The following is a 13,400-nucleotide window of genomic DNA, read 5'->3' as shown; positions in this document are numbered from 1 at the left end:
CGGTGATGTGAAACATCTAGAGTTCACCAAACTGTCCATCGCCGCCAATCCACTGTTCACGAGAAAATCTAAACATCTGCTATTATAATGTGTTTCAGCTCCACCTCTCTGATGCTATGTGTGAAGTGCGTGATATCATCAGAAGATCGATGATTCCACACTCTGCCAAACACCAACGGGAAAAACGAGGAGTGTATGTCACATACTCTGGTGTATAGGGAGGCGTGTCATTTCATAGGACGTTCTACTGACATAATAATCACAATAATGCACGTCATGTTGTAGTGATACAGCCGAAATGTGAAGGGCACATTTTCAATTCCTGAAACAACCCACCTCATGATGTGTTTACACTTAATCACATACAGAACATAGCAAACACTTCGCAAAGACTGATCAACTAGAAAAGTGGGCATAGCATGCATTTGCAAGACACTTTTCAACTGGCTAAGTGGGAAATGCATACAGAACAACTGGGTGAGAGGACAAAGCATACATTTGGGACCGACAGATCAACTGGGTGAGAGGACAAAGCATACATTTGGGACCGACAGAACAACTGGGTGAGAGGACAAAGCATACATTTGGGACCGACAGAACAAGTGGGTGAGAGGACAAAGCATACATTTGGGACCGACACATCAACTGGGTGAGAGGACAAAGCATATACATTTGGGACCGACACATCAACTGGGTGAGAGGACAAAGCATATGCATTTGGGACCGACACATCAACTGGGTGAGAGGACAAAGCATACATTTGGGACCGACACATCAACTGGGTGAGAGGACAAAGCATACATTTGGGACCGACAGAACAACTGGGTGAGAGGACAAAGCATACATTTGGGACCGACAGAACAAGTGGGTGAGAGGACAAAGCATACATTTGGGACCGACACATCAACTGGGTGAGAGGACAAAGCATATACATTTGGGACCGACACATCAACTGGGTGAGAGGACAAAGCATATACATTTGGGACCGACACATCAACTGGGTGAGAGGACAGAGCTTATATTTGGGATCGACAAATCAACTGGGTGAGAGGACAAAGCATATACATTTGGGACTGACAGATCAACTGGGTGAGAGGACAAAGCATACATTTGGGACCGACAGATCAACTGGGTGAGAGGACAAAGCATACACATAGGACATACAAATCAACTGGGTAGGTGGACATAGTATACATGTTGGAAAGACAGATCAACTGGGTAGGTGGACATAGTATACATGTTGGACAGACAGATCAGCTGGGTAGGTGGACATAGTATACATGTTGGACAGACAGATCAGCTGGGTAGGTGGACATAGTATACATGTTGGACAGACAGATCAGCTGGGTAGGTGGACAAAATATACATGTGGGACAGACTGAACTAACTTGGTAGGTGGACAAAATATACATGTGGGACAGACAGACAAATCAACTGGGTAGGTGGACATAGTATACATGTGGGACAGACAAATCAACTGGGTAGGTGGACAAAATATATATGTGGGACAGAAAAATCAACTGGGTAGGTGGACAAAGTATACATCTGACAGACAGACAGACAGACAGACAGACAGACAGACAGACAGACAGACAGACATTTTATTCAGTAATAGGCCAGTGGCCCAAAATACAAACATAGGTATAATTAGAATTTACATGCGTTTATCTAAATACATCAGAATCTCTTATTTTCCCAACATTATATAAAAATAGGCATAAGTTTTTTATAACATCTATATTTTTTGAAGTCATAATGTTTATAAAACTGTGTTGTGATATAGGGTGTTTCAAGTATTTATCCAGAAACTTTTTTCTTATGTCTAGGTAGGCTTTACAATAAAGTAAAACATGTATTTCATCTTCAATTACATACAGATTCATTTGGTAGCAAAAGTGACAGAATCTTGAATCATAAGGGATATTGTTGTATCTGCCAGTCTCAGAACAAAGTTTATATTTGCCGCATCTAAATTTTGTTAAAGAATTTCTCAAATATCGGGCAATATCTATAGAGAGATAGGATTCGACATTCAAGGTGGACTTAAAGAGTATATAATTAGAACACTTAGAACACATCAATATTACCAATATCCTGTGCAATCCAGACAAAGCCAATATAATATATTCTTGATATGACATGCCCAAGTCGTTCGTCCAGATTCATCTAGTGATTTTAGCATTAAATAACACTGGTGGGGCAACCTACAACTTGGGAGAGTTAAAAGTCTACACCAATATTTAACTGCCCTTGACATATAAGTAAGCTGAAGAGGGAATCTGCCACATTCACCTAGTGCCATGTTGTTGCAAGTATTTTTACCAACTTTTAAGAAATATTTACATGTTTTTATCTGTATTTGTTCGATGATTTTACAGTGGGTAACACCCCAAATTTCTGAACCGTAGCAGAGAATCGGTTTTACCATAGCATCAAATATTCTAAAAAGATCTGCACATGACAGAAAACCTACACGTTTTTGGAATCTAAAGATAGCCATAACGGCTTTATTGGCTTGTGATGCAAGAGTAGTGTGAGCTTTAGTCCACACTAACCTAGGAGTAAACACGATACCCAAATACCTGTAGTATGAAACAACTTCCAGCTTTTGCCCAAAAAGAAACCACTTCTCATACTGTCTAAGGGGCCCACTATTTCTGAACACAATAGCCTTAGTCTTATCAATATTGACCTTCATACCAGTGACTCGACAAAAATTCTCAAGGCCATGAATCTTCTTCTGTAGCTGGAATGCTGTATCTGAGACTGAGGAAACATCATCCGCAAACATTAGAGCATATAGGTTATTAACGTTAGGTGAAATAAATACACCACGGCCGCCAAATTGCTCCATACTTTGCATGAGCTGATTAATGAAGATAATAAACAGTTGGGGACTGAGGATGCAGCCCTGCCTAGTACCTATACTACAATCAAAATAGCTTGACAGACCTTTAGATGTTCTAACACAGGCTGACAACCTATCATACATTGATACCAAGATGTTATAGAATTTACCACCCACACCAACTCTTTTCAGACTTGACAGCAGAATTTTGTGATTAACTGTATCAAAGGCCTTAGAGAAATCAATAAACAGACAGTAGAACCTTCCTTTTTTCTTAACTGAGTATTTCTGAACCATAGCTTGAAGTGAGAAAATGTGGTCAGTGGTAGAATAATTGCTTCTAAATCCTGCCTGTGCTTCATGAATAATACTCTTCTCCTCACACCAAACCTGTAATCTACTGTTAAGAATGGAAGAGAATATTTTACACACTGAATCAATAAGAGAAATACCTCTGTAATTATTAGGGTTACTTTTGCCACCAGATTTATAAAAAGGACAAATAATGCTTCTGCCCCAGTGCACAGGAAAAATACTTTCCTGGAAAATCTTATTAAACAGCACTGTTAAGTAATTACTGATAAATGTCTTAGAAGCTTTAATGAAGTCAATTGCAATACCATATGGTCCAGGGGACTTGTTTTTTGCCAGTTTATCAATGTGAAATAAGACTTCATTTGCGGTAATGTCACAGTTTAATGTTACAAGCTCTTCATCCTTGTAGACCTCTGAATTGATATCTCTGTCATGCACATTACCAGAACACTCAGTAAGAAGCCTTGTAAAGTGATTGTACCAGTTTTCACAACTTATATCGTATGTTTTGTCAGATGTTGATATTGAACCTGATTGCTTTAGTGTTCTCCAGAATTCTCTTGGGTTGTTTCTTGCTGCCATAAGTTTTTCTTTTTGAATATCAAAGTAAGCTGTTCGTTTGCAGTTGAAAGTCTTCTTGAATGATTTACGTAGGGTTTTATAAATCAATATATCTAGGTTATTATCTCTATGGTCTCTCAGTGCTTTATATTTCAAATGTTTTAATTGTTCAAGTTCTTCGTCCCACCATGGGGGCTGAGGTTTGGAATTAATGTCATGCAAACCTGGAAATACCTTCCTATTGTGTTCTGCAGCTCTTTGGTACAGCTCAGTAAAAACATTTAATGAATCTTCAATATTAATGTCTATATAGTGATATAATTCTCTACGTAGTTTTCCATACAGGCTTTGGAACTTAGAGATAAACATATCACAGAGCTCTTCATTCCACACATATTTGGTCCATACTGTTGTTGAATTACTCTCTATGCAATTGCTAGTTGGAGGATCTGTTGCTACAGGTGACTCGAGCACACCAGTAATGTTGGGTGGCTGGATATTCAGAGAACAGTAAATAGGAAAATGATCAGACACATCACATGTACCAACACCAAAATTAGCAACTCTAGGAAACACAGATGTTGATGCAATCATGTAGTCTACTAGACTAGAACCATTATGTGTAACACAAGTAAACTGACCTTGTTTATCCTCATATAGTCTACCATTCATGATATGGATTCCAAATGTACAGCACAGTTCCATCAGTTTTTTTTATCTGGGACAGACAAACAGGGTAGCTGGACATAGCCAGCATCCGGAAGATCATTAGGGTAGCTGAGTGACAATATGCTGTTTCAGACAGTTGTTTGCATATATATCATGATATCTCTTATCATGGATCAAAACCCAAAATGATGCAGTCATTAAATCTGCATCCTCTTTCGGCAATCTTTGAACAATCTGAGCTCATGTATGGTGCTTACAATGGAATGCACCAAGCTTGCTGCACAAGCACACAGACTGATCTTCTTTGCATGGCAATGACAACTGAGTGAACTGAGTGAAACAACACTAACTGATTCACTTTTAACACAACTTTTAACTACACAGAACAACAAAGACAAACAAAAGTTTTTTCGCTTTATTATACATTATATCATTTATTTCTCTTCTTATGACAGAGTTTATGTATTTTATACAGTGAAAGTTGTTTGCACCAGAGACAGATGGCTGGAATATAAGTACAGTCACAATGCTATAAGAAACAATGTAGATTCTGGAGCATGCTCCTGTACAGCCATCTCCATCTACAACACGCTTTCACGGATCCTCACACCTACATGGGGAACTGGAAGCAGCCTGTTGAGAACACCCACCTTCTAGAGTAGACCCTTGGTCCTTATAACGAGTGTTTCATGTTTCTATAACGGACACAATAATCAATTTTACCTGATAACCAAACATTTCCAGAAACTCCTGATCAACTGTTCTTTACCAATCTTTCCAAATGAACCATTTCATTGATTTAACAGCATACATGATGTTGATCCAGTGTCAAAATATTACTCTTGGGTATTATTTCAGTTATATCACATCCTTCAGCTCCAAAACCCAAACACAATTTGGAGAAAAATATTAATTTTTAGTCCAAGCCTAGTTCTAAACTCAGTTTAGCATGGTTATAAGCCCAGGTAACCAACCATACAGTGTTTACAGGAGCTGGAGAAGCTCAATGACTGCTACAGGCCATGTGCTGACAGTGATCATTGAGTCACCATGGAGGACCATCCAACACACCAGGAAGTGACTAGATGGTCCACCTATGGTCACATATAACTATTGGTCATGTTTAGATACACATGAGGTGTGTGTAGACATAGTGACACCAACCGAACTTACATGGCAGTGTAATGTAAAACTACATCTAATCTCTCCAAATATTCATCCACACATAACTCTTCATCCATCCATGCTCTCAGTCTTTCTCTCGTTCTCCATCCCATCTCTCCATGTGTCTTTGTCTGTTCATCTGTCAACAGTGCCTTGTATAATCTCACGAATCTTCTCAGCATCGGCCTGTAGCCCTTTGTTGTCTCGGTCCAGCTTCAGAGCAGCTTCGTAGTCTTGAAGACCTAGAACAAAACTCACATTGTTATACACAGGGAAGCTCGCTGCACATGACTTCAATTTATCAATACCTAGAAACCAAGTGTTGATCTGGACCAGCAAAACATACATGCCATCACAGAGTTGCTGTACTTCAATGGCTATTATCTTTCAACTTTTCTATATCTGGACATATAAAGAGAAGACAGGGAGTAACATCAGTCAGCAGTTATGTTTTCATATCATCGCAGCCACTTGAAAAGACACTTGAGTAAGATTATATCAAAATGTCAGCAAAACTTAATCTCAGGATAAGTGCCTGTCAGAGTGCATCAGACTTGTGAACAAATACAAATGTCATTACATTGAAAAACAATCTGGAAATTTCGTGATACACCATGAAGCATACAATGAACTTATTCATAGCTATCGTAGGATTAGGGAAGGAACCATGATATTCCTATAAATAGTAACAGCTAAAGGTAGCACGATCACACTGCTCTTCTTGCAGGGTTACGAATCCATATTCAATAAAACAGACAAAAAACATCAACTTGTAGATGACCTTCAATATACATCTCTAGCTGACAGAAAGCTGTTCCCCGCCTCACAAGGGCCTTGCATCGACTAGCAGCATTCTGGGGTACCGGAGGATGAAGCAGGTCCAGTGCCTGTAGCGCACAGCATGGAATAAATAATTGTGATAATCAGGGTAGAATGTTAATAGAATAACTCATTTACCAACATTTCAGTCACTTTTTCATGGTGTTTAATGACTGTTCATAATTTATTGCTAAGGGTTGGGGGATGGATTATGATTTTCAAGGCCACTCCTTTAGTTCTGGGGAGGTGGGGTGGGGATCATCAAATCAGTTTTGTACACACGTACTAACGGGTGTCATTGAATTTGTCCATGACATGCAGGGGGGCACTTGCTTTGTACATAAATTTTGGGGGCATCATTCTCATTGCACATGCACAAGACTCGTTTCAGGAAGAAGTGGAAATTCTGTGTTAACCAGTAAACACTCACTCATAGAGAAATAGGAACATCTGACTATCAGAATTAGCTATTATTGTTCACTGCAAAATATTTGTTAAAACAATTATTGTAAGGATGATAGATAGACATGTAATGTTACACACAAACACATGAGACCTACCTTAGAACAGTCTTCTATACACTTGATAAGGTTACGAAGCTTCAGGTGACAAGCTGCTCTGTTGGAGTACAATCTTGTCACAGGTTAAGGAAAATATGTCCAAACAATACAGTGTGTTTAACTGCTGTGATACTTACATACTTGACATGTTACCAGCAGGAAGTAACAGGCAATATGACACTGTCTGTGTCTCTACATAAATATAGAATGTCTTTAACTCATGAAGACTTAACGTCCTGTTAGAGGATTGGTCACATATCATTGGGAATACTGGGGAATGTGAATGATCTTCAGGCTGTATCAATATAATTGACCCCCTCCCAGTTTTGCAACATTTTATCATGCCCTATTACAAATACAATCCTGCAATATTTCATGGCACACCTCCCACTTCCCTATATAGGTGAGTGCCTAAATACTGGTCAAATATAAAAATATAACCATATAGAAAAAAAAGCCATTGTTTCATTACTTTGACAAATCGCAAACAGTAGTGAGAGCTTTTGGTTGAACCTACTGTTTGCGTTGTGTAAGTTTGTCTCGAGTCCCCCTTCCCCTAGATCATTGGGTCATACGTTTTCAGATGGCAGTGCTCATTTGGGCTGTACTGAAGGATGTTGAATCAGACAGACTTTGTACGCTCTTGAATGACAGCATGTGCCGATGATAAAGTTATCTTTTATAAGTAAGTGATACACACTGCAATTCTAAATGAGACAATCAAGACAACAACAGACATTCTTCAGTGTCAACAAACCCATACAATGAGGACAATACATATAAACCTGAAGTGTGCTTCTCACTATATATTAGGTCATCTCTCGTTTTCCCAGAACAACCGCATTTAAGGTTTTTGTTTTGGAGGGACAGGTTTTACTAAGACCGCTTCCCAGTTTTTACTTTTGGAGTAAGACCACTTCCCAGGTTTTACTTTTGGAGTAAGACCGCTTCCCAGGTTTTACTTTTGGAGTAAGACCGCTTCACAGGTTTTACTTTTCCTAGCTTTATATGCACATTAACATTCAAATGATACATGAGTGAATGAAATCAACTGAAAAATATCGTTCAAGATTAAACTCACAAAGCAAAGGTTTTCCGAAACGGAATTGAAACCACTAATTTCTCATCCATAGGCAGACGCTCTACCGCATGGCAACCGGACCAACGAAAGTGGAGGGGTTAAATTATCTACTTATAGTTACTGTCAGCTACTGATGTCATCTATCAGTTCACAAGGATACCCTGGCATTTGGTTGCTGAGCCGGATTGCATGTGTATAAGCATTCACAGCTGCTTGGTAGTCACCTGCCTTGAAGAATTCACTGAAAACAATGTGATATACATTAGTTGGTGAGACTGTTCCACAGGATATTGGCAATAGTCTATATGTTACAACATCATGTGACATCAGAACACACTCCACTACTTACTTTCCCTTGTCTCGAAGCCACAGTGGGTTCTTCTCCTCCTCTGATAGGTCTGCATCAGCCAACTCCACTGTCTTCCTTGCCTCCGCCTGCTTCCTCAACCACTGTAATAAAAGCAAAAATCCTCTTGTAGTTCTAGGTCACTCAAATAAACACCAGCTTCTGTCTGTCATTGAAATCAACTAACTCTTGTACTTTCAACTCAACCACTGAAATGCATACACTAACACCTATGCAGTTACATCTTTGTGTACATGTTGAAGCGCTTGACAATACTGAGTTATCTCCCCTGTAATATAATCACTTCAACAACAATTACACTGCTCAGAATTTCAACCTGAGTCTGACCTTCATTTCTTCAGAGCAAACACAACATTTCAAGCATATCTGTTCTAAATAACTACTTGTCTACAATCATGAAATGTCCTCCTTACTAAATGAAACAACAAGACACACTTACTTTGAGTATAAACTTTATGATGAAGTGTAAAGAGACAATATTGTCCAAAGAATGAAATGACTATATCAAAAGATGATCTTTCAACAACTTTGTGTCAGTCATTTATAATGGCAGAATAAATGATGATACATGACCACAGCCAGAAATTGTAATGTAATCTTGTAAGGCTAACAAAAACTGCACCAAAAAGACATCATGAGTGAGTGAGTTTAGTTTAACATCGCCTTCAACATTATTCCAGCAAATGGCAGCAGTCTAAAAATAATCAAATTGGACCAGACAATCCAGTGATCAACAACCAGTGACCAGGTCAACCAGGTCAGCAGGCCAGACCACCCAATTCCGTTAGTCACCTATTACAACAAGCATCGGTTACTGAAGATCAATCTAACCCGGATTTTCATGGGTCCTCAACTTCATGGGCTGCTGGGGACACTGGCAGAGGTTTCATAAGATTTAGGTCCATGTTTCCATCTTGTCAATAAAAATGCTTGGTTTACAGATTATTCTAAAGCCAGGTAGTCAGTGGAAAAATAAAAAACAAGTATGTATCACAAACATAATTTTGATTTTGATAAATCTAGTAAACAAAGTGTTTGAATAGTTCTTATGTGTAATCAAGCATTTGCAATGAGGCATCTTACTTTTGAAAGCATAAGCCCTCCAAGACTCAACAAGGAAATCTACATGATATTAATCGTTTCATGCATCAGATTGCCTACCTCTTCCTCCATGGGGGCCTGGGATTCCCGCACCGGGGTAGGGAACACTCTGGGGGTGTGGCTCACTTCTATCCTTCCTGGCTTACGAGTTGGTGCACCCTTCCCAGTCTCAAATATGCTTGTCTTTTTACCTGCAATAATCTGACTTATTAGCAAAGCCCCCAAGAAGATTAAGAAAACAGATGCCAGTGCTCAAAACAACAATCATCTATAATCTTGAGTCTTGGCAGTATTACAATACTTTGACTGTGTCTCAATTTTCCTCTTATTAAATGTTAAAAAAGATATGCATAACATAAGATATGCATAACAAAAATCATATAAGAACACGAAATTAAAAGGTACACAGATTTAGAAGCAAAATATATAAAATACCTTTCTTCCTTTCTTCAATTTTCTTTCTTTCATTTTCTTCCCTTTGTTGTTCAAGGAGATGTTGCTTATGCTTGAATATAAATATTCAAATATCAAGTGACAATATGAACCCCCATGTACCAGTTTCAAGTCAAAGTGTAGAAAATGCACAACTGCACATTTAAAAGCCATCATGAATATTGTGTTTCACAATGACACAACCTTAGGTACAACATTCCACTGGCAAGCTGCAGATGCTTCACACACTATTTCAAGCTGGACCTAATCAATCTAGAGACAGACCTGTCAATAACATTGTTTGAACCAGACAATCCATTGATCAAGAGCAAACAAGAGAAAGTACATAATGTGAGAGACGATCGGCTTTACAAATCACCTGCTAATCAATATATGTTCCACTTGTACTTACAGCTTCTGCCTGTGCCCTCTGTTCATCTTTCCATCTCTCAAGCGCATCAGTAGCAGCTTTGCGCTCTGACTCTTTGATGTTCTCAATTCTCTGTTTCTCACTGTCTTCAAGCTGTCAATTACACATATCTGTATGCTAATTGATAGCTAAAACTGGCAAATACATCTAACAGATTACCATAGACATTTGTACAGATCCACATAAACAAATTTGCCACTTTTCAAATTAATAACAAAAATAATAATGATTTGATTTGAAAAAAAACAGAAAACATCAAGAAACAAGAAATAGTTTTCACATTCCAAATTCCAATTTCCATCATCTCATCTTCAAGGGAAATTAGTTCCACATTGAAAAATGAAGTAATTATGACATAACTTGGATCCAGAAGGATGTTGTCTGTGAGGCTACTTAGCAAGCAAGCTCTATGTGTAAGTACAGACATACAGAGATCTTACGCTACCTTCATCATCTGATTGATGGCATATCTGTCATCCTCTCTTTTCTTCTCAGCTTTCGCCTTTGCTGCTTCCTGTTGTCTGCTCTGTACTTGTGTCTGAGATTCCTCTCGCTTCCTCCTCATCACCTCCTTGTTTCCTGTAACACAACACAACACAAGCTAACATCACCTCCTTGTTTTCTGTAGCACAACACAAGCTAACATCACCTCCTTGTCTCCTGTTATACAACTGATGCTGACATCACCACCTAAGGTTTCATTTAACACAACTCGAGCTAACACCAACTCCTTGTTTCCTGTTATGCAACTCGAACTAACATCACCTCCTTGTTTCCTGTAACACAACTCGAGCTGACATCACTTATTTGTTTCATGTTATACAACTCGAGCTAACATCACATCCTTGTTTCCTGTAAAAGAGCACAAGTTTAAATCATCTAGTTCCTGTTTCCTGTAATACAACTAAAGCTGTTCCAGTTGCTGTTGAGTTCTAATGAGTGAACTTCTATTATTGCTCCATTCAGGAAAGAAAGGGAAGCAACAAGACTTTTCTGGGCAAACCTGTAACCCCAGTAAATGAAAATGTAACAACACCTTACCTGCATCATCTGACTGAAGCTGGCCCCAAATTTCCGGTTCTTTCTTCTTGAGTTTAAACACAACCGTTCCATTTCCAACATTGGCTGAACTCTGTGCATCATCAACAGGAGACTTCAGGAGGCATTCAAAGATGAAAGGGGGATAGCTCACCTGAAGAAACCGATGGGGTTGCTTAGTGTTTAAAGCATGTTTGAGCTTGTGCCTTGTACATGGAAAAGGTCAGTCAGTCAGTTCATTGCAGGAAGGCATTAGGCCCATATACAAAGAAAATATGCATGATATGTACAGCATGTACAACATATGACACACATGTGATATTGAATCTTTTCTCAATATGATAAATAAATAGAGCTACCTTATATTGCAATAGGGATGCTTTACAGGAAAGTACTGAATACAGTTTTGCACTGGGGGAAAATCAGTGATTCGCTTGAACCCTTCACAGGCTTTTTTCCATCGCATTTTGTTTTTTTTTACTTTGTAGGCTGAATTGGCATTTTTTTGTTGATTTGTCTCAGTAAGTACATACCGAAAGGTATCAGAATCTGCAATGTTGTGTTTTACGTTGCATGTGACCTTTACACTCATGACAGCAATCATATCTTGAACTTTCATATAAAGATGAATGCCAGTCTTGTATAAAGATATCAATAGCTCTGGTACAAAAATGTTTGATAAATGTGTTAACATCGCCAACGGTTTGGGATAACCAAACAAATCCAAAGGTGCATTATAAATTCACTATTATTTCTATCAATATAGCTTCAAAGCTTATAATGTTTGTTGCAATACATCAGATGTTAACTAAGTCCAACATGCCCCTTTGTCGAAATTATTTCATCATTCAATGCATAAGATGAAATATACTCCTGACCAGATTTCTGTATCACTGGTATCATGGTTATACAATTCTGAATTCTTTCATCCTTTTAAAAGTCACCCTGTGGAACTATTAGATATCCTCTGCCACTTTCTAGCATAAGGGAAAACGGCATGAGCAAGTTGAATTTCTGAGGAACAAAAACACATAACAGCATTTCAAAGTAAAGTATTTATATTTCAACCATTCCCTACGTTTTGTAGCAACCAAACCCACCAAAGCCATATACGTTTGCAGTAGACGCCCTACATCAGTACATGTTTGTCAGATTTCTGCTCTTAATAGCTAGCCTTCCTGAATTATAGATCTACAATAACAAAACAGTAAAAACGCGCTACTTAAATTTGGATAATTACTTAACAATGTGCAAATCTGCGGTTTATGTAAATAAGAAAAATAAATGGAACACCATGACAACATGTATACGCTTTAGAGAGAATCAACTGAGTTCCGTGTCGGTCAGGTTTAGTTTCAGTCTAGTTTGGGTCCTAGCGAGAGGTACTCTGTAGGATAACTTATATATTTTGAACGATTCGGGAGAAATATACATTTAGGGAGGTACTAGCCAAACCTATCCCTTCGCAGAAGAGTCTAGAGTGTTTTGATTACTTCGCCGTCTTCGTACACTGGCCGGGACAGCAAGGTATTGCAAACAAGTGCAAAGAAGGTGCAACCTCCCTCTATACTCACTTTGATATATTCTTCTGATGAAAATATGTCTACTTTGTTAGCTTTCACTCCCTTGAGTGGGACAGTTAAGAAAACAGCTGATTCATTTTCATCCCAGCTGAAATCTTTCACAATCAAAGGCATCCTGAACGATCTTGTTGCTGTAACAGAACCTGGAGTTTTATGTTTACGTTTAGAAATGCACCGTAAACGCGATGTCCGCTTTTTGTCCAATCGCAGAGGGTGTTACATATGACGGTCCAATCAAATTACGATTCTATATACTGTGCAGATCTGATCTTGGTATCCCATGTAAACAATGTGCCTGGCGTACTAAGGGAAATAACGCAAGTTATAACCATTGGGAGGCGAAGGGAAGGGTACAGGACAATTTTGCGGTTAACAGTTAAACAGGGTTAGACGGGTGGAAATAACTGATACCTATGTCGAAACGTCGCACTC

General features: G+C 38.7%; 1 protein-coding gene across 1 annotated transcript; it reads right to left on the bottom strand.

The window, feature by feature from the left end:
• Window positions 1-4,794: 4,794 nt before the first annotated feature.
• On the bottom strand, window positions 4,795-13,153 carry LOC137276877 (dynein axonemal assembly factor 4-like). The gene is made up of 11 exons (XM_067808524.1): window positions 12,960-13,153; window positions 11,389-11,539; window positions 10,793-10,926; window positions 10,330-10,440; window positions 9,921-9,990; window positions 9,546-9,676; window positions 8,367-8,467; window positions 8,178-8,258; window positions 6,937-7,009; window positions 6,339-6,444; window positions 4,795-5,799 (listed from the first exon to the last, which is right to left on the bottom strand). The coding sequence occupies exons 1-11, from the start codon at window positions 13,080-13,082 to the stop codon at window positions 5,693-5,695; spliced, it is 1,188 nt and encodes a 395-aa protein (XP_067664625.1). The 5' UTR covers window positions 13,083-13,153; the 3' UTR covers window positions 4,795-5,692.
• Between the last annotated feature and the right edge of the window lie 247 nt (window positions 13,154-13,400).

This window comes from Haliotis asinina, chromosome 3, assembly GCF_037392515.1.
Source record: "Haliotis asinina isolate JCU_RB_2024 chromosome 3, JCU_Hal_asi_v2, whole genome shotgun sequence".
Classification (NCBI taxonomy): domain Eukaryota; kingdom Metazoa; phylum Mollusca; class Gastropoda; order Lepetellida; family Haliotidae; genus Haliotis; species Haliotis asinina.
This window is presented reverse-complemented; position numbering and strand designations above follow the sequence as displayed.

What these genes read in the sequence shown, in the direction of transcription:
- LOC137276877 (XM_067808524.1), bottom strand. Translation starts at nt 13,082, where the DNA reads ATGCCTTTGATTGTGAAAGATTTCAGCTGGGATGAAAATGAATCAGCT. An exon ending in GCTTCAGTCAGATGATGCAG is followed by an intron (nt 10,927 to 11,388) that starts GTAAGGTGTTGT and finishes GTTGTGTTACAG; the next exon opens with GAAACAAGGAGGTGATGAGG. An exon ending in AGGCCCCCATGGAGGAAGAG is followed by an intron (nt 8,468 to 9,545) that starts GTAGGCAATCTG and finishes CTTTTATTACAG; the next exon opens with TGGTTGAGGAAGCAGGCGGA.